The 26,244-nt window shown below is 41.6% G+C and overlaps 1 protein-coding gene across 2 annotated transcripts in view; it reads right to left on the bottom strand.

Annotated features, from left to right (window-relative positions):
* Positions 1–26,244, bottom strand: part of BTBD9 (BTB domain containing 9) — a 516,152-nt gene that overhangs the window by 20,723 nt on the left and 469,185 nt on the right. For both annotated transcript variants that reach the window (XM_078155391.1, XM_020999576.2), the window contains one exon: positions 15,242–15,320. In XM_078155391.1, the coding sequence (XP_078011517.1) occupies positions 15,242–15,320 (79 nt within the window). The remainder of the gene's footprint in view (positions 1–15,241; positions 15,321–26,244) is intronic.

Genomic DNA, 26,244 nt, shown 5'->3' with positions numbered 1-26,244 from the left:
CAAAGAGACAAATTTCAGCTCGATATCATAAAAACTTAACAATGGCCTCTGTTCAAAAGTGCAATGGGTTGCCTTAAGAAGAAATGAGTTTTCCCTCCTTGAAGATCTTCTACCGAGGCTGACTGCTTGTTATATGTCAGAGGGGGTATTCTTCTTGTGGATGACTTGGACAAGATGGCTGATGAAGGACCTTGCAACTCTCAAAATCTGTGATTCTGATGTAGAATGCTTTTTTTTTAGTCTGAGGGGATGATAGAGTCTAATGAGTGCTTTTTAAGGGAGGGGAAAACGAGTGTATTTGTAGGTAGCTGGGCTTGGGATGGAGATGATTAGAGAGAGTGGGGCAGAGGGCGGGGAAGATACCATACCCATATCTCAACATCTCTTTAAACCTTCAAAATCAACCTGTTCAAAACTGAGCTCATTATCTTTTGCCCCCAAATAAAACTACTCATTCACACGCTGCTATTTTTGCCCAATATTTCATGTTAAAAACTTTGCTGTTACCTCTTCTATTCCTTCATCTCCCTCACTTCTCATATCCACTCTCACTCCTTCTACCCTCCACAATACCATGCATCCCTTTGTTCCAAGTCTCACTGTTCCTCCTCTACTAGGATAAATCTTTTTATTCTTTATCTCACGGATGACTGCAACAGCTTAACAAATATTCCTCTGCTCTCTGCCCTCCTCCAATCTACCCTTCCCACTGATGTTAGATCAGTCTTTTGAAAGACCCAGTCTTGTTACTCCTCTGTTCACATGTCTTCAATAGCTTCTCGAGGCCCACTGAGTGAAATTCAAACTACTCTGCCCAGCCTTCAAGGACCTTTACTGTGACACCACCCTACTTTTCTAAAACTCCAAATGAGGCAGCTGGGTGGTACAGTGGATAGAGTGCTGGGCCTACAGTCAGGGAGACCTGAGTTCAAATCCAGCCTCAGATACTTACTGGCTGTGTGACCCTGGGCAAGGCAATCATGGATTACCTTGGTTTCCTCAACTGTAAAATGGAGGTAACACTAGAACCTACCTCCTACGGTTGTTTTGAAGACTGAATGAAATAATTGTGAAGTGCTTAGCCCAGGTGTTTAATCAATGCTAGTTCCCTTCAAGACATGTTTTCCTATGCCTCTGCTCACACTATTCCCTATTCTGGGTTGTTCTCTCTCCTTGTCTTATCCATCCTTAAAGTTCAATTTAAATACCATTTTATCCATTAACTTTTTTTTTTATCTTACCTCTTCCTCTTCAACTCCCCCCATCTCCTAATTCCTTAGTCGCTTGGGACATGTTCCACAAATCATTTTGTACCTCCTCGAATACACCTGGATATTACTAGAATCACCTGTGCACATGTCATATCTCCTTACTGGATTATAAACTCTATGACAGGAGAGATCATGTCTCAACTAAACGTTGTAACTCCCCCTGTGCCTAGCATAATGCTTTGCACACAGTAGGTACTAAATTGACTTTCACATTTCTTGTGTCTAAAAATGCTTCTACTTTCATATTTGAGCTCCCTACACAGTCTGGCAAGCTATGACAAAAGATCAGACAGAATACCACTGCTGGAAAGACCCTGAGAAATGAGAACATGTGTCATCTCAGACAATGAATAGTTTAACATATCTGCAGCTCAAGTAGCAGGGAGAAAAATTACATGCTCAAGTCACTTTCACTATGGAGTCTGGACTATGTAATCCAGACTCATATGCTAGAATTTGGAAGCCTTGTCAGACTTTTCTTGACTGTTTTTTAAAACAAAAAAGAACAAATACAAAAGATCTAATTTATTAGATTCTTGTGGCTGCCTGAACCTTCTCCAGGAGACAAAAGTAGCTCAATTACTGCTACCCTTTCCCCTAGACAAAGCAAGGGAACCCTGTTGATACCCCCAACCAATCCTTTTGTATGATAATGTAATACTACATAAACTGCCTTGGACATTCCTTTATCTTAACCAGCAAGATTTTTCTGCGCATCTGGAGATCAGCTGTTTGTGTTTATTCTGTCTGGAACAGGAGCCTGCTACATGAGAGCAAGCCCATTTCAAGCCTACCTCTTCTAACTGCAAGGCTCAGCAGTAAGATAGCATTTGAGTTTATCAGCATAAGCTGGATACTTCAATTTATCACACGGATCAGGATCAGCTCCAATGTGTTTACCTGTAGCAGGTACTTTGTGCCAAGTCAGCCCCTTGCTATGCTCCAGTACAGTGTGGATACATTGCTGAAATGTTTGAAATTGATTTGTGATCAATGCTGTGTCACTTTCTTCTCTTTTGTATCCATTCAGTACTCATTTTCCAATAAATCTTTCATAGCATATTGATGTCCAAGTAGAAAGACGACCATAAAAATACCCTTTTTTTGGTAATAGTATGACTTTGTATTAATCTTTTTTCCACTTTGTTCTTTTCTTTTTACAGTTTTGACAGTACAGCCTTGATGGCAGTGTCTCCAAAGACCTGGCCAAACCCAGTGATGTTTCCCTTCTTTCCAATCCTCTCTTATGTCACCAATATTGCCAGCTACTCTCACCTCAACAGACAATCAATCAACAAGCATTTATTAAGTACCTACTATATGCCAGGCACTATGCTAGTCTCTGAGGATGAAAAGACAAAAAAGGTTGGGGTTCTGTTGCTTTCAAGGAGCTTATCCTCTATCAAGGGAGAGAACATGTACACATGTGAGGCGGAATATCACAGGCACTGCCGATGCAGAGGCACAAAGGCAGGATTTGGAATGGTGTGTGTAAGGAACGCACGCACGCATGCATGAATAAAAGCCTTTATTAAGTGCTTACTACGTGCTAAACTGGGGACACAGATAGAAAAGTGAGAGCCACTGCTCTCCAGGAACTCCTCTTCTAAGGAGGAAGCCAACACAGACGGAGGTTTCTGCTGAAAGTCAGATGGAAAAGTCCCATGGTCCTTAGAGTGCAGCAGCAAGGCAGATGCAATGCTTCTTCTTTAATGTCTTTTCCATTGACAAAATGATACCAGTTTCTTGTGCTGAACCACTGGTGACAAGACTTTTTTTCCTGGGTCTTCAGCAGCCATGGTTGCAGCGCCTGCAGGAGGGGCTGCTTCCCAGGCTGATGGCTGCAGGGGCTGAGCTGGGAACATCGTCGTTCCCAGGGCTCTAGGGCTCTGGGTCCTGGGCTGACTCCATCTGGATCTTAGGGGCGATGGTGGTCAGCGTGGGGCAGTGGGAGTGGGAGGCTTTCCTGGCACATGCTGTCTCCTGTCCCTCTCAGGCTGCTCCAAGGCTTCGGCTAGGCTGGCATGCCTGCTTTCTGTGTGGCACTGGGTGCGGATGGACGTCTCCTTCTCCACAGGAGTTGCTTTTATGGAAAGAAGCATAAGGGCTGGGCTGAAAGTAGGAACAGTGGTCTGAGAGGTGCTGTCATTCCCATTTGGTGGCAATTCACCCTTTCACCTTTGATCTATCTCTGTTGCTGGTGGTAACTGATTAGGAAGGTAGGCCCCCTTCTCCAGAATGATGGCTATGGGGGCTGGGTTAGGTCTGGTGGTTTGGGGAGCACTGCTCTTCCTAAGGCTCTTGGGTTCAGGGTTCTGGGCTGTCTCCATAAGCATCATGAAGCTTACTGATTACTCATAGGAAAGTATTCTGGTGGAACTTTTAGCTCCAAGAAGAAATTCCTTAGCCTCAGTGGAGTAAGCTAGGGATACGGACATGACTGAGGCACCAGCTTCTCTATGTGCTGGCTTCTTCTGAGTCTTTCTCTCCCTTTGGGGATCCAAAGAGCCCACAAGAAGGCCAATTTGGCTGAAGAAGTATTTGAAGGGAAGTAATCTGTAACAAGTCTGGGAAGGTATAATGTAGCCAGGTTGTGAAGGGCTTTCAATGCCAAACACAGGAGTTTATATTTTATCATGGAGGCACTAGGGAGTCACTGTAGCTTTCTATTTTTTCATTCTTTTGATTTTGTTTGACTGATTCTTGATGTCTCATAGAGTCAGTATTCTCCACTTGCCCAATTCCAATTTTTAATGAATTATTTTCTTCAGTGAGCTTTTGTACCTCCTTTTCTATTTAGCCAATTATACTTTTACAGGAGTTGTTTTCCTTAGTATGCTTTTTTTTTTCCATTTTGTCAACTGTATTTTTAAAGGCATTGTTCAGTTTTTCTTCTACCTCTCTTATTTGATTTTTAAACTCCTTCTTGGGCTCTTCCAAGAAGGCTTTTTGGGCTTGAGACCAGCTCATATTTCCCTTTGAGGTTTTGGATGTGGGTTATATTGACAATGTTGTCCTCTTCCAAATCTGTGTTTTGATCTACCCTGTCCCCATAATAAGAATCTATGGTCTTTGTTTTTCTCTGTTGCTTTTTGCTCATGCTGTTTGCCTTTTTCCTGGCTTTTAAAGCTGATCTCTGCTTCAGGGCTGCAGGGGCACTGTCCCACACTTCTTGTGCTGGGGGCTGGGGCCTGGTTATTGGCTTTGTGTGCAGGGGCCTCAGCTGCTGGCAGCTGGAGGCTGTAGGGGTCTGCTGGCTCACCTGGTGCTGAGCTGGAGCTGATGGTGGATGGTGTGTGCTGAGGCCAGGTGGAGTTTTTCTCTGCATTCCTCTGGGGTTACATTGAAGCCTGCGGGGTAGGAGTGGTCTGGCCACAGGAGGTTGCCTCACTCAGGGCTATGCTAGAGCACGGTCACGTTTAGCTGCTTGCGGATGCCCGTCCGCAGGCACACGTGGTTCTCCGCGCTGGCGTCTGCTGGTTACCCTGGCTGGATCCTGGTGTTGGTGCCTGCTGTTCCTCCACGCTGGGGTTCAGGATCTCCCACTGGTTTGCTGAGGTGGGGCTTGCTGGGATGCTTCCCATCCTGTACTGGTCCCCTTCAGCAACAGCAAGAAAGATCTTTCCCGTTAATCCCACAAGCCTCCTGAGCAAAAAGGCTGTCGCACCCCATCTTTCTGCTGGCTCCACTGTTCCAGGATTTTTTCTGGGGTGGTATTTTCTGGGTTTTTCAAGATCAATGAGGGAGGGTGAGAGTGACTAGTAAGTCACTGTTGTTTACTCTGCCACCTCGGCTCCTGGAAGTCCTTGCCACTGTAGCTTTCTGAGCAAGGGACCGACACAGTCAGACTGTGCTTTCACAATAGCATGTGGAGAGCTCTGTGGATTGATGGATTGGGGAGATATTTGAGGAAGGGGCCCCAATTAGGAGGTCAATGAAAAATCCCAGTGAGAGGTGAGGATAGTGTGAACTAGAATGGTGGCCATGGGACTAGAGAGAAGGGGAAAATAAGAGAAATGTTGTAGAGGACAACAGATTCTAAATGGCAACTAAATGGATATGTGGGTTGAGATGTTGAAGATGACTCAGGTTGGGAACCTGGGTCACTGGAAGGATGGTGAAGCTGGAAATATGAATGCATTTGAGGGGAAAGACAACATGGACATGTTGAGCTGGAGATGCCTGTGTGAAATTCAGTGTGAAATGTTCAGCAGGCAGTTTGGTCGTGCAGCTCAGCGGCCTGGGAGCTCGGGAAAGAGATAAGAGCTGGACAGACAGATCTGGGAGTCATCTGTAGAGAGGTGATGACAGAACTGATAAAGTCACCAAGAGGGAAGAGCCTTGAAGTACACCTGCATTCAGTGGGCACCTTTACAGTTGATGATCCAGCAAGAGACTCAAAAGCAGCAGCTAGCCAGGAAGAGAATCCTGAGAGAGGAGGACAACAAAAACCAGAAAGAAGAGGACATCTAGGAGAAGCATTAAATAATGCAAAGTTCTACAGAGATGTCAAAAAGCACAGCATGGATTGAGAAAAACTCAGTAGATTTGGCAAATGAGAGGCTACTTATAATTCTGGAGAGAATGATGTGAGAGAAGTGGAGAGGCAGTGAAGGAGTCTGCTTTTTCTAGGAGTTTGTGAAAAGGAGGATAACAGCTTGAGGGAATGGTCATTTCGGGGATGCTGTACTCCCCTGTTTTTCCTCAAGGAATCACAGAACACTGGAATTTTTGAGGTTTAAGATCATGGAGTCCAATCTCCTCATTTAACTTGCTATTTTCCATGGCTCACTGCTTGGTTCCCCTAGTCTCATCATCATTCCCTGTTATCCTCACTCCCTAGAGCTTATGCAGCCTCATGGTTTCAATTATTATTGATATAGATCATATTATTTTCCTCTCCATCTTCCTATGGCACTTATTATAGGGATCACAATTTAAGGGGTGCTTCCTCAATGATTCTAGCAATCCTAAACAACAATGTATAATACTTCAAAACAGTTCCATAAAACAGAATAAGTGCATAATTGCAATGGACAGCATGTGCAATCTTACGCAGTAGTTTTCTATTTGTTAAAAGATGAGATAGATGTACATTTTATGTTAGTTCCAAGGTTATCTTAATATTTTAATTTTAGGTTTGTTTTTGCACTTGTCTTCATTTGTACAATTGTAGGACTTCAGTATCTTGTTCTTTTGGTTCTGTTTTGTTCATTCTACTCCATTTAATACTAGTCTTCTTCACTATTTCTTTGATTTCTTCATATTTGTCCCTCATGGAATAATAAAATTCCATTGCATTTCCTTACTATAATTTGTTCAGTCACTCTCCAATCATTCAGCATACTGTTTCCAAATTTTTCCACTATAAATAGCCATGATTTTTTCAGAGAGATGTGTATTTTCTTGTTGTCAGTACAATATTGGGGTATAAACTGGAGAATAAGATTGCTGAGTCAAAGGGTATGAGCAATTTTGTAACCTTTTTTTTGTGTGTGTGCATAGCTCCTAAAAGAAAACCTCCATTTTATACCTCTTTACCTTTCACCTTTCTCTAAGTCCATATATTGCACTCTTGGTAGAAGGTATCTCCACTTGACTATCTTGACCATATTGAAAATAAGGCAGTTCTAAGATTGAAGTCATTGTCTCATGCCTTCTAAACTCCTCCATTACTACCAACTGCTTTGCAGTCTTCTGCACATATCAAATTTCTAACTTTGGTATCTTCTCCAATCCCCTCTTCTCTGCTAGACAAATCAGGGTTGTCACCAGTCGAAGTGTTCCCTCCACTATATTTCTGGGGTCTTCCTTTGCTGTTTTGATCCTCCAGCCTTTGGTTGAGATCTTCATGTCTATGTATGTACACAGATGCAAGTTTCACTCCTGGCTCCCTTCTCGCCTGCTTTCTTTCCTCACATGAATTTTACTCTGTCCAGCAACAAGAAGCATCTTCCAAGCGCCATTTCAATCACACCACTTACCCATCAGAAGCCTACAATAGTTCTTAATTACTATGTATATCAAATTAGAACTCCTCATTATCTGCCCGGCTGTCTGCCTTACCTAGATAGTCTCATTTCTCACTCTTCTGCTCTGCTCAAACAACTTATTCATTTTCCCTGCACATGTCACGGCTACTTCTCCGTTACTGTACAGATGATAATGAGTTTCTTCTTTGCGTTTTTGTATATTTCTCTCTTTCCCATGAGGTAGATAAACACATCTGTGATAGGTCCATGTCTCTCATCAGACTAAGAACTCCCTGTCATTTTCCTTGTTCTGCATGTAAGGGATACTTCCTCAGGGGCTCTAGCAATCCTGAGGATGAAGAAGAGGATGAGGATGGCCTAGAACTTGTGAGACTAGAATGGCTGCCTTGAGGGTGCCTTCTAGGGCACAGCCTACCTCCAGAGGCAGCTGTAAAGAGGGGAATTAGGGGAATGAGAAGCAACCTGACAAAATTTGGGCCAAGATATCTGAAAAATGTTCATCTATATAAGGAATATTTATTTCTTTATTTTCAAAAATCTATTTTCCCTTTTTCACCAGAGCAACATGTTTCCATGGGAACTTGGATGAAAACAGGAGCCCACAGCTACTGACTGGCCTGTCAAACGTCTGGCAAATAATTTCTGCAAGGCTTCAGGCTCAGGACCGAGTGGTCCTGGAGGGTGGCTCTGGCAGCCACTTCTAGTCTTTCTGCCCTGTTGATGCCTGGTTTATACAGTCCCAGATGGGGTATAGTGCTCCTTGTGGCCAAAACAAATTTGCACATTGGTGCCTTCTACTGGCAAGACTAAAAACACAGCACCTGACTCAATCTTCTATCTCTATAGACATCAGGTTACTTTATCACCACAATCTTATGCATCTTTACTAAACGTCAAGAGGCCAGTGCCAATCCTCTGCATTTCACAAAGAAGAAAGTTCTACATAATCAGCTGCGTTTTAATTTAGAGAGGACATTGATAACACGGAGCTGGGTGGTCAGAAGATCAGTCATCCCTCTATCTGCAGCTAACGGAGCTGTGGATGCATAGCCTGGAGAAGAGAAGACTGAAGGAGGACGGGATTTACGGGGCTGTCCTACAGAAGAGGGGTTAGACTCATCTCGCTTTGGGCCAGAGGCCGGACCGGGGAACAATAAATGGACACTGTAAAGAAGATGATTTTTTCTGTCTGACGTGAGCAAACGGCTTCTTCACAGTGAGAACCATCCCAAATGAAAGCAGAGACTGGATGATCAGGCATGCTGTAGAGAGGATTCCGGACATTGGACTAGGTGCCCCAAGAGGTCCCTTCCCAAGCTGAGATTCTGGGATTCTCTAAGATCCAGGTCAAGCCCCAAGAATCCCCCAACAGCTTGAGTCCACACAGGGATCTCATCGTGCTCTAACCCCCAGGTTACTTACTGTCTGTCATTTTAAATACACCCCTTTGGACTTTTAGTTAACTTTTCAACATGTTAGTCTTATCTGCTCAACAAGAAGATAAGCTCTTTTAAGTCAGACACTGTATGTATCTCATACCTCTTTGTATTGCCAATTCCACCTTAATAAATACTTGATTGGCAAATACTTTGAAACAAGCCGTTTCAGTAGGTGGTGACAGAAGTGGCCACAGCAGCTGAAATCTGGGTATCACAGTATCATCTATGCTGAGATTCCCTCCCCCCTACCTCCCATGCCTCCCCCGCCCACCCATTTACAGAAACCTTTTCTTGTTCATAACTTGATAGGTTAAAGCTTGGGAGGGACCCTAAAGAGACTCTAATCCAGCCCTTCATGATAGTGAAGGATAAAGGGGATGATGACTAGCTCAAGGTCACACAGCTAGCCAGAGGCAGAGATGGCAACAGAACACAGGTCCTCTGAGTCTCAGACCGATGCTTTTCCCGCTATGCCATGGAATTTTAGAAACTGCATTTTACACAGCGTGCTTCTTAGTGAGAACAAAAAACTTTGCTTGCCTGAAGTCAGTAAGATGAAACACTGTCTGGTTGCTGCCTGTGAGGTTCAGCACCTCCTGTATCCATGTCATAGCAAAAGCTTTTGTGTAAGTCTTTGGGGGCAGGGATCTTATCTTTTCTGGGCCCAGAATAGTTCACATTTTTCATTCTTCCCTGTCCCTGTCCCCTCCTGCCATCTTTGTCTCTTGTGCCTGGATCAAATATGCTCCAGAGTTTTCTTCTAAACATGGGTTTGCATGAAAAATAACTGTCAATAGAAAGGAAAGACAGAAATCACTACAATTTCTCTTAATCTCACTAACTACTACCTATCCACAGGACCCTTAGGCATTGTCTCCTTTAGCTCACCCTGACTTAATGACCTGAAAATGTGTTTATTTTTGTGGCCATGTCAAAGCTAATAAATAACCCAGGACTACCCAGGGGAAAGATATGAAGACGTTTGTGAAAGAAGCCACATCAAGACCAGAGTAACATTTGGGCACAATAATCTGGGCTGAAATTTAAACATATCCTGGAGAAATAAGTTCCTTATATTTACGGGTATGTTGACAAGATATGGCTTCTAGCTTATTGAAAAAAAGGAAGAATTAGAAAAAAGAATGATTCTAGCCACCTGCAAGGCAAGAACTGATGAGAAACAGAGGCAGATGAACAACGGAGCTGGAATGGCCACAATTTTGCTAATGTGGTATCTGAGACCAGAGTAAAATGATTTTTGTGGGGAAATCCAAAGGGACAGACTCTTCTAGCAGCAGACACTGGGGGAAAAATCAAATAAACTAGAACAATGGAAATATAAGGATCAAAGAAGGCTAGAAGTGCTGACACCTAGTGATAAGTGAAAGAGAAATAAATATTTTTTCACTTATTGCTTGAGGTGGAATGCTACAAATGGGCAAGGAATGTGATACAAAAAGGATGTGAGGATGAAGGAGAGGGACTTGAGAGCGACATCAAGCACCAGGGATTACACAGCAAAGTGAGGATGGGAGTGAAGGATGAGAGGAATAAACACAGGAGGGAAAGAGAAAAAGAAAATTTCCTAAGAAGTTAAGATAAACAAGAAGGATCTGACTAAATACACAAAGAACCGGAGGTCACCGAACGATGCATGAAGCCCTTAAGAGATAAGCATTAGGGAGCTTTATTGACAAAAGTAGTAAGCACTTTTTAAAAAAAGAAAAAACAAACTTAAATGAATCCTTTGCCTCAGCATTCACAAAGTGACGATGAGAGGCAGATGCCAGAAGCAGACACAGACTTCCCAGAGGACAAGGACAAATGCTACAGGAAATCAGGAGTGTGTCAGGACAGTGATTAAGAAACCTGAACCTCTACAGGTTGCCAAAGCTTCAGTTGCCTAAGGTCCTGCCTACATTCTAAGGGAAATGGAAAAACTAGCATGCAGCAGACACATTTCAAACTTTGTAGCTGTGGTTAGGCCTGGCAGACCAGGGAGAGAGAGAGACAAGATACTACCAACAAGGCAGAATCAGTGGCATTTTCAATCCCAGAAGCTTCTCTCCTTTTCAGGAGGCAGTTCTGTCCTGTCCTTTACTATGCTACAAATCCAAAAGGAACACCTGGAGGTTGGGGAAGTTTCTCACCAGTGACACAAACATCTTCCAAATGACTTGGTCTATAGCTTTATAAGACTACAGTCTCTTAATAGCCAATCAATCAATCGCAGTGGTCCCACTTTATATAATTCATTCCCCACCTCTTGCAGATGCGCTTAAGTTCTAAATTTACAGATGCCTTCTTAACTCACAAATTTGGGTTTTCTTGGCAAAGATACTGGAGTAGTTTGCCATTTTTTCCTCCACCTCATTTTAGAGATGAGGAAATTGATGCAAACAGGGTAAAGTGACTTGCCCAGGGTCATACAGCTAATAAATGCCTGAGGCCAGATTTAAACTGGGGAAGATGAGTCTTCTCATCTATCACTCTATCCACTGCACCACCTAGATGCCCAAATCACAAATACTTCTCAAGTCATATTTTTTCCTACATTCACAGGTCCTGGTCCTTCCTCAGACTAGATAGGGTAGGACTTAGAGAAAACAGGAATCTCGCTTGGGTTGGAGGTAACTACTGAGCTGATTCATACAAATGTCTATTTCTACCAAGCCTGTTGTATATGGGCAGCAAGCACTAGGCTCTAAGAATCAACCTTATCTATATCTATATCTATATCTATATCTAGAATTTATGAATTTTCATAAGATCTTCAAAGCTGTAACTAGCAAACAAAAAGTCAATTTCCAAAATGAGATATTATGCTGAATGTAACTGACTAAAATAGATGCCCCATCCTCTTTCACTTTCACAGCAGAGAAAAATGGAGACAGGGAATCTACAACAATTTTTTTCTTTTAAAATTTTACTAATATCCTTTGTGACACATTCATTTCACATACCACAATCCACACCCCTACTCCTCCATGTCCTCAACTAAAGAATGGAGGTACAGTTTCTCATCTTTTCTCAAGGACCAAGCTTCAAGCCACAAGATTCTGTCCCCATCCTGACCCCTCCCCTCCCTTTATTTTTATTTACCTATACAAATACATAATAATGGGGATCCCTATGACCTCCTTCTATCATGCTTAATGACCCTGGATGGAGGTGATCCATATAATCACTATAAGATCCAAGGGGCTTCCAACGGGTAGGCAAGGGATGCTACATGCTCCATGGAGAGGCTTCTTCCAAATTGCCACCCATGAATCCACAGCATTTTGATGACAAGAGCATTATAAGGAAGAGGTTGGAGGCCTTCATGGCATTCTTGTGGCTGCTACTTATTTGTCCTGGTTTTCTCTCAGTCTAAAGACTCTATGTCCTGGTAATACATCCTTGTCTTGATAATCTGTTTTTGTAATCTCCACTTTACAGCTTCTCAAACCTTCTCTAAGGCTGTCACAACACAATAATCAACTTTTTCTTTTCTACCACATCCTTTCTCTCCTCTAAACTTCATGCCAAGGATTTCTACTCTAGGAAAAATTTCCTTTTTAGCCACAACTATTCTCCAAGCCAATCAATTTATTATTGGTTTCCCACTTGCAACTTGTTTTTGGTGATTATAATGTTCAGACTGTGCACGTTGCTGCTGTGTTCTCTGTCCTGTTAGACTGTAAACCATTTGAGGGCAGAGACTGTGACTATTCTTTTGAAGTGCTGTTCTAGCTCCCAATGTGCATTCTAAGGATGTGCTTACTTAATGACTAAGAAAATTTATCAAATAAGCCTGTATTTCCTTTTCTGCTCTAAGGGAAACGTTTGGATTGACAATCATTTGTGTATCTTGCCTGATGAGGTTGTTATTTGTTTTGTGGTTTAAGGATGTTTTTGCCTTACAAGAATAAATCTACATTAGAAACATTAGCCATAAGCAAGAACACCTCCAAGAGACTGACAAAATGACCCCACTGCCCATTTGGCGGAAGTTAATCGATTAGTGACCAACCAGTTCAAAACGGCCTCGAGGCCACCCCTGGGTGAGAGCTGAATCGAAGAAGATCCAGGACACATTTCCTGGATGTCCTTTGGGAAAGATTCCCCAGGGGCAGAAAGATCCTGGACCCTCAACCTTGAGGACTTCATAATGAGAAAATAGTATGCCAAATGATAAATGATGTTGAGTCCTAAAAAATATTTTAAAACTTTATTTATTTGATTCCTTTCCCCAGAGTTTCTTGTTTTCATTCCAGCACCTACAACGAATGCCATCCCACCACCCTGGGTTTGCCTAACAGCGGCAGCAGCACCAGCAGCAGAGAGTGACAATTTCTTGAACAGGACCTGTTTTTCTACTTGCTGCCCCACCAGGAGGAGGAGGGCCAAACCTGCAAGCCAGGTACCTCTCAGAATCCGGCCTCGCCTCCGAGATGCCTTATTTTCCATGTGATTTCAATTCAGTTTCAAGCAGCTTGAGGTGCATATCTGGGGGGCGGGGCAGCAAATTGCTTTATCATCCTAAGCCCGAGTTTCCTCATGTGTAAAGAGTGGTGGACCAGATGATATTTAGGGTCTTTTCCAGCTCTAAAACATGAAAAGTCTATGATTCAAACAGGTCTTTTTCCCCTCGCCTCCAGGACCTGATCAATATTTGATGTCTGTTGAAGGCGTTCTTTTTGTGGAAATCCTTTTCTTCTTTTCCAAGGAAACCGATTATGCTAACCTGCCCAGGGACAGTTTCTGCATGGAATTCCTTCATTTTCAGAGAAAATCAGAGATCCAAGGCAAAATTCCTTATTCTTGCTCTGCTCATATGAGCCTAGGAAGTGTGCTCTGTTTAGTCATTTTTCAGTCATGTCTCTTCATGACCTTTCTGGGGTTTTTTTTGGCAAAGATACTGGAGTGGTCTGCCATTTCTTTCTCCAGTTCATTTTATAGATGAAGAAACTGAGGTAAACAGTGATAAGTGACTTGCCAAAGGTCACACAGCTAGTAAGTATCTGAGGACAGATCTGAACTCGGGAAGAGGAGTCTTCCTGACTCTATCCATTGCAACATCAAGCTGCCCCCATCTAGGGAGTTTGTATGACACCACAAATTGGAGATCAATGTGGCCTACCCACTAGTCATTCACTTATACATTAATAACAGAGAAGTATGCACTTATATTATTTCCAGCTGGATTGATTTTGTGCGCTACGTAGCAGGGACTCTGGTTCTTTGTGGAACTAAGCGGTTTCACAGACTACTAGAGGAAGCAAAAGATGCTTGGAAGCAAGTGATTTTTCAGTGAGAACACAAGTCCTGCCTAGACTCAACCAGGTACCCCGCTTTGGTAAAGATACACTCAAGGGACAAATGGCCATATCACCTTTGCAGCTGAAGTTCCTTTAAATCAGGGGTTCTTAACCTGGGGACCGCCAAGGATCTATGGACAGGTTTCCAGGGGTCTGAGAACACAACACTTCTAGTATTTTGATAACTTTCCTTCAACATAATTGGATTCTCTTATAATTCTATTTTATTTTATGTATTTGTAGAATATTCTGAGAAGGGGTCCTCAAAGACTTCATCAGATTGGCAAAGGGGTCCATAACATTAAAAAGGTTAACAACCTCTGTTTTAACTGCGGAATACAATTATGGGAAAATATCAACAGAGCTATCAAACCTCTAAGTCTTTCTAGAAAGGGCTGAGAAAGTCCCTGGAAAGGAACTCCTGCTCAGAGTTAAGTGGAGAGATGGCTTGTGTGACCTACTATGTCCAGCTGGTCCTCCACTTGACAGGCTGTATCCTGGCTACCTTTTTGGCATTAGCCCTGCCACTGCCACACGCCCCTTCCTACTGCCTCTTGTGTCTGCTAAAGATGTGTTAACTGACTGTGCTATTGCTCCAATCACCATCCCTGTGACTTCTGAGACCAAAACACACTTTGCCTGGTTACCATTCCCCTGTGTGCACCAGTTCCTTCTTATAAATAAGCTTCTTGGGGCAGCTAGGTGGCACAGTGGATAGAGCACTGGCCCTGAAGTCAGGAGGACCTGAGTTCAAATCTGGCCTCAGACCAAACACTTGACACTTACTAGCTGTGTGACCCTGGGCAAGTCACTTAACCCCAACTGCCATAAATAAATGAATGAATGAATGAATGAATAAATAAATAAGCAAGCAAGCTTCTTGAGGGTAAGGGCTGTCTCACTTGTATTTCTCTCCCCAGTGCTTAGTATAGTGCTGGCATGCAATAAGAACTTGATAAATGTTTATTTTTCATTCATTCACCTTTTCTCCAGGTCCCTCTCAACCCATAAGTACAACAGAGAAGGAATCAGGAATGAGCAATAAGGACTGATATTCCTTTGCCAGGGAAGACACTCAGAAATGATACCAAATGATGATATTCTCACTGTGTTAATAAGAGACTTTTTCCTACAATAAGCAATCCAAACAACAGGCTCTCAGGAGAACCAAGAGTCATATACTTACTTTCATATGAAGAAATATCACACTATCTTTCATGAGGGGAGATCCTTACCTCATTTGCTGTGTTGTGTGTTCCAACTATTCGGATAAAGGATGCAGGCTGTTTATCAAAAGTTATTGATTGCCAGGATCTGTGAAAGAAAGCATAGGGATATTCCAGGTTAACAGACCAGAAGTTAACACCACTAATTTGTGTGTCTCTGTACTAGGCAATATGGAAATAGGCAAAAAGAAGATTAAAGACATTCTACACCTGGGGGAGGGGTCTACATATGGTTTCTCTATTCAGGGAGCCTATACAACATATAGGCAAAGTCTTAAAAAACAATTTATAAGTGACCATGAATAAATATGGCTCAGACCACGTGCAAAAAGGTGAAGGTTAGGCAGGAAAGGGTTCTTGGAGCAGGAGAGTGCTGAGTCAGATTTCTGAAGAGTAGCAAGAACATGAGTCAGGGGAGAGGAAGGGGAGAAAGAGGTCCTGGGGCTGTAATTTATTCACTGCCATCTAGGAAACTGTCTCTAAGGTTGACGTGTCACGTGGCCATCAACACAAAGATTTCAAGTAAAGTGTGACAATCATAGAACCTAAGAACAGAAGGAATTTATCCAGGAACCAAGATCCTCTTCTCACTGGACTGGAAAAAGCAAATATTTGCCTCTCCTGCCGCCTCCCTCCCCCCACTCTCTGAGGACTTGCCAGTTTCTAGGTGTTCTGGGAGAAGAAAAATAGCCTCATTGGGGTGGGGGGAAGGGAGAAGTGGGAAAATGACCTTTATTGACAGATCCAGGAGAAGTTATCCAGTCACCAGTTAACCCAGAAGAATCCAGCAGTAAAGGTAATAATTGTGTCACTGCTGAAAGGGCCATTAGAGATGATTCATTAAACTCCCTAATCTTACAGATGAGCAAACTGAGGAGGAGAGATGAAATGACTTGTTCAAGGTCATACAGTTATTGAGTGGAAGATCTGGAACTAGAACTCAGGTTTCTGATTCCCAGTAGAATCTTTTTCTTCTTTTTTTTTGGTTGGGGTTTCTTCCCTCCCCCACCACTTAATAGTATTTTACTTTTTCCAAGTACATGTAAAGATAGTTTTCAACATTCACTTTTACAAGATTTTGAGTTCCAATTTTTTTCCCCTTCCCAAGCCAGCAATCTGATAGAGGTTATATATGTACAATCACATTAAACATATTTTCACATTAGTCATGTTGTGAAAGAAGAATCAGAACAAAAGGGGAAAACCATGAGAAAGAAAAAAAAATAGTATGCTTTGATTTGCATTCAGACTCCATACTTCTTTCTCTGGATGTGGATAGCACTTTCCATCATGAGTCTTTTGGAACTGTCTTAGGTGATAGTATTGTTGAGAAGAGCTAAGTCTATCAAAGTTGATCATCTCACAGTGTTGCAGTTACTGTGTACAATGTTCTCCAGGTTCTGCTCATTTCACTCAGCATCAGTTCATGTAAAATTTTCCAGGTTTTTCTGAAATCTGCCTGCTCATCATTTCTTATAGCACAAAAGTATTTCAGTACATTCACATACTACAACTTGTTCAGCCATTCCCCAATTGACGGGTATCCACTCAACTTCCAATTTTTTGCCACCAGAAAAAGAGCTGCTGTAAATATTTTTGTATACATAAGTTCCTTTCCCTTTTTAAAAATCTCTTTGGGATACAGACCTAGTAGTGGTATTGCTGGATCAAAGGGTAAGCACAGTTTTATAGTCCTTTGGGCATAGCTCTGAATTGTAGAGTCCTCTTTCTACTGCTCCACACGGCCTCTCTCCATATTCTGCAGGTAGCACGGAATAGTGCAAAGAGTGCCAGGGTTCCAACCCCAGACCTGCCTTTATAACTCAGTGCAAGTAACTTACCTTTTCTGGGTCGTTTTCTCACCTATAAAATGAGCAGGTTGGATTAGGTGACCCCTCAAGTCCCCTCCAGCTTTGTGCCTATGATACCTGAAACCTTGGCAACACTTGCTTTTGCTTGTGCTTAGAAAAGTGGGGCTGACAGCATGGCACAATGAACAGGAAGGTGCATTTCTAGAGTAATAAGATCAGAAGGTCTCAATTTCACACCAGTCTCCCATTACACTGCATTAATATATAATCACATTAGAGTTCATTTTCACTAACATAGCCTGAAAGTTGAATATATGATTTCACTTTCAGCAAAACTAGATACTACCCTCAATACCAAAGTGTCAGTATGATGGAAGAGCAGTTAATATAGGGGAATGAACAACTCTCCCTCTCCCCAAAATCAGATTCTATTTTTCTTGAACTTCTTCAACATAACTTCAAATGTTGCTCAAGGGAGATCAAGTGGTGTTAGGATGGTTATCTCCACATCAGAATTTTCATCTGTAACCAATCAAAGGACTCTGTCCAAAGGTGGAATTTCATATAGTTTGGAAACAGCCATTAAAATGCAGTCTACACAAAGACTTGAGTGCAATTATAAATTAGATATATTGCTGTCCTATTAGATGCAGTACCCTTGTTAGGGATGGCATGGCATATATATCCTTCCTCACCTAAAACCTGGAGCTTACTTTGTTAGTAAAACTTCGAGATGAGGAAATAAATATAGTTACATCTCCATCACTTTTGTATAGAACCAGTATAAATTTGAGGAGTGGGGAGGAAGAAGTCTTTGACTCTGGGGAAGAGGATGAGGGAAATATAATCTCCCTTTCTTAACACTCCCTCCCCTGACCCTGGAACTTCCAGTTCCATCAATTTATTCACCATTCATTGAACAAATGCAAATTATTTCATTGTATGGCAGAAAAAATTCTGGATTTGGTGTCATAAAACTTTGCCTCTGCTACCAGATAGCTAGCAGGTGACCCTGATCTGGTCACTTTTTTTTTTTCTGAGTTATAGTATCTCTACTATAAATAAGGGCGTTGGGACAGGTAATACAGAAAGAATGTTGGATTTGAATTCAGGACATGTGGAGAGAGAGCCTAGCTCTGACACTTAAGAGTTGTGTGATCATGGGAAAATTATTTCACCCTTCTAAGGTTTATTTTCCTCATTTACAAAGTAGAAACAAATGATACTTAAACAGGGTTGTTGTGAGGACAGTGCCATATAAATATGAATCATCATCATCATTTCAGAGACAGAGGCACATAGTGGATAAAGAGCCAGGCTTAAGGCCAGGAAGATTTGGCTTCAAGTCCTACATCTGACACATCCTGGTTGTGTGAGCCTGGGACAATCACTTAAGCCCACACAGACCTAGGCACCTCTATAAGATGACAAGTTGCAGAGAAAGTGCCAACCTGTATTGGTAGAGAGTTTCCTCACTTGGGATATTCTCTAAACCAATGAAATTATTTCTGAGGTCGCTTCCAGATCTAACATTCTATGACTCAGTAATTGAGGCTAAGGTAGCCAGGGAGCTACACTTTCACTTCACTTTTTCACCTTAGCACTATGCCTTGCAAATAGTAGGCACCCACTAAACAGCTGTTCAATGAAATGAATTAATTCCTTGCTTTGAGATAGATGGGGACTGGTGCTTTGTTGAAATTCACTAAACCTACTATGTGTGTGATGACAGCATGATGTTGCAAGACATATACAGGAGAGACCAAAATGTATTTTTATCTCCTGCTCTCCACAAATTTATAGTCTTATTAAGGAATAAGATGCATATACACAAAACAGAATAATATAAGACAGACAGGATAGGTTTCCCTAATTTACAGTACCAAAAATTCACTTGTGAATTGGTTGGTTGTTTCTACGGAAAAATCCATTCCATTCCCAATGTTATAAGTAGTGGTAAGGCTCCCAAGGCCAGTGCAGAAAAAGTGATTTAACTGAAATACAGTATTTTGGCAATAAAGAATATAGTAGAAAATGACATTGTTGTCATCCTAGTGATTTAGCAAAACAAAAAAAAAATGATAAAATTATTTTTTTTTTGTTTCAAATGTTGATATTTGAAGGATAGCTGGTCTCATTAGATGATAAGGAAGTATATAGAGCCTTTTGTGGAAAATGTGAAGGGACTTTTTGGCATTTTCAAGGGCTTGGAACTGATTAATGATACTAGTCCTTTATTGTCTAATTTCCCTTAATAATTCATATTTATATAGCACTTATACTTGAAGATTAATAGCCTTTGTTTTACCTAACAAGGAAATTCTTTCTGTAAGCTCCCCATCACTTGAAGTGTTGGCACAGAATCTTGTCAGGGCTTCTTAGAGCAGACTAGAAGTTTGGACTTGATTATTTCTAACGTCATTTCCAAGTCCTATATTCTCTGAGTAGAATTTGACAGGCATATTGCACTTTAGAGTTGGTAAAGAGTTTTATATACATTGTCTCATTTGAGCCTTATAATAATTTTGTAAAGTCAATTCAGGAATTATTTGGAGAGATGTTTGTAAATTAATGGAGGTCCAGAGGATGACAGCCAGGATGGTGAAGGGACTTGAAATTATGTTATATGATTTATATTTAGACTGGGAAAAAGACCTAGCAGGGTGGAATGGAGGGCAAGAGGGTTTTATAATAGCCATCTTCAACCATTTCAAAGGTTGCTGTGTAGAAGAAGGAATATATTTATTTTGTATAATACCAGAAGCAGGATTTGGTCCAATAGTTCAAAGTTACAGGAACACAGAGTTCAACTAAACATGAAAAAGAATTTTCTTGTAGTTGTAGCTGTCCAAAAAAAAAAAGGGGATGGATTACTTTGTGAAGTAATAAACTTCTTGTCATTGGAAATACTCAGCCAGAAACTGGATGACCACTTGTCAGGGTTAATAATAAAATAATAATGATAATAGAAACAGCAGCTTATATTTACACAGAACTTTCTGGTTTACAAAGTGTGAGATGGCCCATTCCACTCTCTGGTAGCTCTAAATATTAAGCAGTTTTCTCTTCATCAAGCCTAAACCTGCCCTCTGCAACCTTGTCCATTGCTTCTGGTTTTGCTATTTGGGTCAAATAAAGCAACTCTAATCCCTCTTTGGTGTGGCACCACTTCAAGTACTTGAAGACAGTGCTCATGTCCTTCCCAAGTCTTTTCTAGGCTAACTATCCCTAGTTCCTTTAACTGACCAACTCATATGACAAGGGTCCAAGGCCCTTCAACATCTTGGCAGCTCTTCTCTGAATACTCTCTGACTTACCACTGTACCTGTACAAGAATATCTTGTTCCCAGAACAAGATACTCTGACCAGAGCAGAGTTCAGATGGAGTATCAACTCTTTATTCCTGGAAATTATATCTCTATTAATGCAGACCAAAATTGCATTAGCTTTTCTAGCTGCTGACTCATATTGATTCTCCAGTCCACTAAAACTCTCATATATTTTTCAGGTAAGATGCTCCTTAACCATACTTCTCTATCCTGTACATGTGAAGTTGATTTTTTTTAAAGTTAAGACTCTACAAGTTTCAGTTTCTTCTGATCTAAATCTTAGATGCAGCCCAATGCTCTAGTTTTGTCAAGATCTTTTTTGATCTTGACTTTATCATCCAATATGTTAGCTATCTTTCTCAACTTTGTGTCATCTGAGAATCTGATAAGCATGTCACTTATGCCTTTATATGATCTATTAGTAAAAATGTTAAACATCAAAGGGCTAAGCAGAGATCTCCAAGGCACTCCACTGGAGATATCTTGCTATAAGTTGATACCGAACCATTATTGGGTAGGCAGAGTGAGTAAGGAAAGTGAACAGACAAGCCTTTTGTATTCTGAATCTGGGCATTCAGTTTTAAATCCATCTGTAATCATATACATACATATATATGATATATTTATATGTTTTAGTCCACTTCTATCTTCTCCATACAGACATTATGAAATATCAAATATTCTGAAAAAAATTTAGGTAAACCATATTGGAAACATTTTTCTAATCTGCTAATTTAATAATCCTGTCAAAAATGTGGAAGTTAGGTCTGTTCTTGATGAAGCCATGCTGGTTCTTTGTAGTCACTATTTTTTCTAGATGTCCATTAACCATTATATTAGTGATCTATCAACTATGGGATTTTCCCAGGAATTCTTTCCATTGGTTCCTTCTATTCTAAAGTGTTCTCTGCCATGTCCTAGGAGAATTATATGTCATTGGCATATTGACTCAATGTGATTGGTCTTTAAAGGCTCTGGAAGCATTTAAGTTACCAGCAGAATAAAAATCAGACGGAATCCTTTGCACTGGTCCTTCTAATGCCTGGAAAGAGCAGAGCTCATGGCCAAGAAAGAGAGAAGCCCTCCAGGGACTGGGATATAGAAGCATACATGGGGAACACATTCACTCTTAACCTCTCAGAGCAGAGCCAGGAGGGAGGCTGACATGATTTTTCTGAAGATTCTCCCAAAGGGAGGAAGCAATAAAGGCTGTCACCTGTCAACTGAACTGAAGTCAATGACAGAGGGACATTTTCTAAGTTGTGTGGCACTGAGATGTGACAGATATTAAAGGCCTTCAACAAGCAGTGAGACTCCCCTGAAGACAGAGCTGACAAATCTTTATGAGTGTGCTTCTTCCACTGACCCTACGGTACCTGTCTGTCCCTGTTCTTATTGTCTGCCACACTGTTGTGATTGCCCAAGGACCACATTCATCTCTTTAATCATATCTAAAGATGATCTATGAATGGAGGACAAGAGGAAGAGGTTTTTTTCCCCCTCTGGCACTGGGTGAAGAAACAGTGCAGTTGACAGTTTTTATGCTGGGTTCTATATGTCCTTTCCAGTCCAGCTTTCCTACCTCTCTTTGGCCTGAGGCACAAACCATACCTTTTCCTAGAACTGGAGTGAGAGAAAAGAAGTCCTAAGCAACAGTGACATAGCCAGTAGATTCCTTTTGGCCCAGCCTTTAAGGCCTTAGTGCTAAACCTAACATTTTTCCTAAGTTGTCTGGGGGAGTATAAGCACATTACACTCTCAGACAGAGGAGGAACCTCGGGCCTCCTGCTGGTGAATGCATTTTACTTGGGCAGCTCCAAGCAAGTCAGTCTTTATCTTTGGTTTCATATTCACAGTTCACGCCAGGTAAAAGTTCCCTCTCAAAGAATAGGTCAAGACCCAAGTGCCATCATTCATAGTCAGTACTGGCAGAGTCTTGTGTCGAGCTGAAAGTCCCTGAGTGGATGGTGTCAATACAGGAAGGATCAGTCTCAAGGAAAGAAAACTGGTTTTATACTCTGTATCTGAACTTAACTATCCCTTTACCCAATCTCCCCCCACCCCCCTCCCACCATGCTTCTGCCTCACTCCCCTAAGGAGACACAGTAATTGATGATTAGCATTCCAAAGCTTGGCTTGCATCCTGTGAGCCCGTCATATTTAATTACATTTTAACTATATTCGTCTTCGATAATAGCACGAACATAATTTAGATAATTATCTCACTCTCTTATTCTCTAACTCTGTCTCACTTCCAGCTTGCAACAAAAATCGCTTTCTCTGCTGAAACATATAAACAGACTCTTGGGCCAAGTGCTTTCCTCTCTCTAACAGCAACAGCTGTTATTGAAACCTCAATGGTTTTGAGCAGCAATTCAGAAAAAGAAAATTTATGTTTCTTCCCATCTTTTTATTTATGTTTACACACAGAGTGTGTGTGAGTCTGCATGTATGTGTGTCCACACTTGGGCATGCACTCATGCACAGTGTGGAAATGGGAAGTCTCGTCAGTCAAATTAGCACCTGTAAAGTTCTCTCCCAGTTCTGGCATTTTTCTTTTTATAACGTTTAATGGCCTTTTCTCCAAATTTAAACTCTGCCGAACAGTTCTAAATGTCTGATAAGCCTTCTGAAGAGATGTATTCTTTCTAATAGGGTTTCTGTCACACTTAGATCTTATAATTAATGACCTCTACCCTTGCCTATTATGTGCCTCCTCTAGGAGGCAATCAGATAAGGAGAAAACTGGGCCTCTTCTAAGGAATAGTGCCTTCTTGACCACATTTATATTCAATACATATTACCAGGAGGTTACTCCAGTTCTATTTCAGCACAAAACTGTCCAAAAAGTTTGCATCCAGTTTCTCATTCTATGACTCTACGAAAAAAGAAAGAAAAGTCCCAGGATCCACTGCAAGGACAAAGGATAACAGATTTAGAGCTAAAAGGGTCTTACGACTTCCAGTCTTCTTTCCTTATTTTGAAGATGAAGATGGAGGCCCAGAGGGGTTAAGAGACTTTCCCACTGTATTACACCATACAGGTAAATAAGTAGTTAGGATTTGAGCCCAAGTCATCTAATTTCAAATCTGGTGGTGTTTTTGCACTACACTGGATTCAATATACCATCTGTACGGTGAGTCCTGTTAAAATAACAGAGTTCCTGGTGAATCCTGACAAGGCTCAAACTTTAACAGGACACAGCAGACCTAACTCCTTGGTTATGATGATGATTGCTTTAGCCCACCAACTCTGAACTACTTTAGGATGCTGAGCATCCTAATTATTTTCATAGCGATAAGACATGCCTAGAGAAATAGAAAATGGGCAAATAGGTGTTCTTTTGCCAGTAGTTACAGGGGGCAGGTATATCGGGAGATATGTTTAAAAGCAAGTGTTACATGGCAGCATTTCCAAGGGATCCCCTGCCCTCCTGTTTTGTCTTGGTCTGAGCTTTATACCACTACAAATATTTGTGAAACCACTTCCAGACTAATGAATAGCTTCAATTTCTTCAGTTCTCTACCCATCTACCTAGACTGAATAATGTTCCTAGGTTGCCCAGATCAGAATTCTGTGTTTATTTAACTGTGTCTCTGGACTGATGTGGAAGCCACTGTTCTAGATGCTTGCACAAAGTTTTGGCATCCAGGGATGGAAGGAACCTCAAGAGGCCAGTTGTAGCTACTGGGAAATATGAAACACAGGAAATGAGGCACAGAAATTTATCCTGCCCTACAAGAAAATAGAAGGGGAAGGGGATAAGAGAAGGAGAGGGGGAGAGATAGAAGGGAGGGCAGACTAGGGGGAAGGGGTATTCAGAATGCATGCCATCTTGGGGGGAGGGGCAAGATGGCGTGAAAATATGGAATTCAAAATCTTGTGGAAGTAAATGCTGAAAACTAAAAATAAATAAATTTATACAAAAAAAATTTTAAAAAAGGCCAGTTGTAAAAGAACATTGTTGGGGCAGATGAGGAGAATGCTATGTTGTGGTTATAGTTTACCTAGATTTTAGCAAAGCTTTTGATAAGTATCTCACACTATTCTCGTGGAAAAGATGGAGGACTGACTGGCCAGACTCAAAGAGTAGCTGTTAATGATTTCGGTGTCATCATGGCAGGAGGACCCCAGGGATCTGTACTTAGCCCTGTGTTTTCTTAAACATTTTTATCAATGACTTGGATAAAATCATACATAATATGATCATCAAATCTAAGTGTCAAAATACCCAAGTACAGCCAGAACCAGATTAAAATGTAATTGGGGAAGGGTTAACAAACAAAAATACAATACAACACAGATAATGTTAATTTTTGTGTTTTTTTTTTAGGTCAATCTGTAGCTGCAGTCATCTGTTTCTATCTCAGTTTGACACCACTGGATTAAATGACAGTCTCCAAAAAGATCTTGGCAGGCTAGAGTATAGAACTGAATCTAATACGAGGAAATTTTGAAAGAGACATATCAAGTCTTGACCTAAGACACAAAAAAGTCAACTCGACAAATATAAGATGAAGATAGTATGGATAGATAGCAGTTGTCCTGAAAAGGAGTTGGAGGTGGATTGAAAGTGCCATACAGGTCAGAGTGTGGTGCGGCAGCCAAAGCAGCTGCTGAATTAGGAAGGGCAGAACTTCCAGAAACAGAGAGGTGACGTCCCACCTTACTTTGGACTTGTCAGGTCTCATCTGGAGCATCTGGGGCACAACAGTTTAAGAAACACTGATAAACTGGAGAGCTCAAAGGTTTAGCCCCAGAGGGAAAAACCACAGGTGGAAGCAGCAATGAGGCCAATTTTGGCTTCAAGTCAGGAAAAAACTTATGAATAACCTAAGCATCCCAAAGTGGCAAGGCTTGCTTTGAGAAGTGGTCAGAGTAATTTTCACCTATTGGTTCTTTAAGGGGTATTTACAGAATTTTATCAGAGATCTCAAGAGTCTTCATCAGATACTGCACTTATATACAGTATTACCTTCAGCTAAACCTTTGATTTTGCAGGAAAGATCCACGTGCTAAAGGTCATTGCTGGGGTTTAATCCCTTCTACCTTTCTGGGCCCATAGGAAGAAACAATACATCCAGGAGGCACAAATAGGATCTCTTAGTAACTCTTGTTCTTACTAGGGAAGGATGTTAATTTTGATCAGAAGGTGGACAATATCAAGGTCATCCTTGACTCTACACTTTTCACTAACCTCATGTATCCAATCAGTGGCAAAATCTGGTTCAACTTTGAAACATCTCCAGCATCCATCCTAAAGAGGCCACACAGCTACCACCCTAGTTCAGCCTCTCCCTTCCTCTCCCCTGGACTATTTTAAAAACCTCCTACCTAGTCTCCCTGCCTGTCAAGCCTCACCCCACTACAACCCATCCTCCATACAGCTGTCAGACCGATGATCCCCAAAATGCAGGTCACTCTCAGACTCAGAAAACTCCAGTGGTTCCTTATGGCCAAATTCCACTGATTGGTATTTAAAGCCTTTTACAACCTGGCCACAACCTGTCCTTTCAGTCTTAAAAACACCACACCCCTTCATGCACTCTACAGTTGAGTGAAATTGGTCATCTTCCTTTCCTTAGACCCAGCACTCACATCTCATTCCCATACTTTTGATCTGGTTGTCTTCCATGCCTGGAGGGCACTCCTTCCTCATCATATCCTCTTAGAATCTCTACTTCCCTTAAACACTCAGCTCTCTTGCACCTTCTCCAGAGGCCAATCTTAAGCCCAGATCCTCCCTGCCACTCCCCCAGTTTCTAGTGCCCTCAGCCCCAAATCTCCTTTTTTCCTTTTTGTGTATTCATCCATATAGGTACACACACACTTCCATTAGAAGGTAATCTTTCAGAGGGCAGGGACAGCTTCA

Source organism: Phascolarctos cinereus, unplaced genomic scaffold (assembly GCF_003287225.1).
Source record: "Phascolarctos cinereus isolate Bilbo 61053 unplaced genomic scaffold, phaCin_HiC Scaffold_5;HRSCAF=322, whole genome shotgun sequence".
Lineage (NCBI taxonomy): Eukaryota > Metazoa > Chordata > Mammalia > Diprotodontia > Phascolarctidae > Phascolarctos > Phascolarctos cinereus.
The sequence above is the reverse complement of the archived record's forward strand: the minus strand, read 5'-3'. Positions and strand labels throughout refer to the sequence as shown.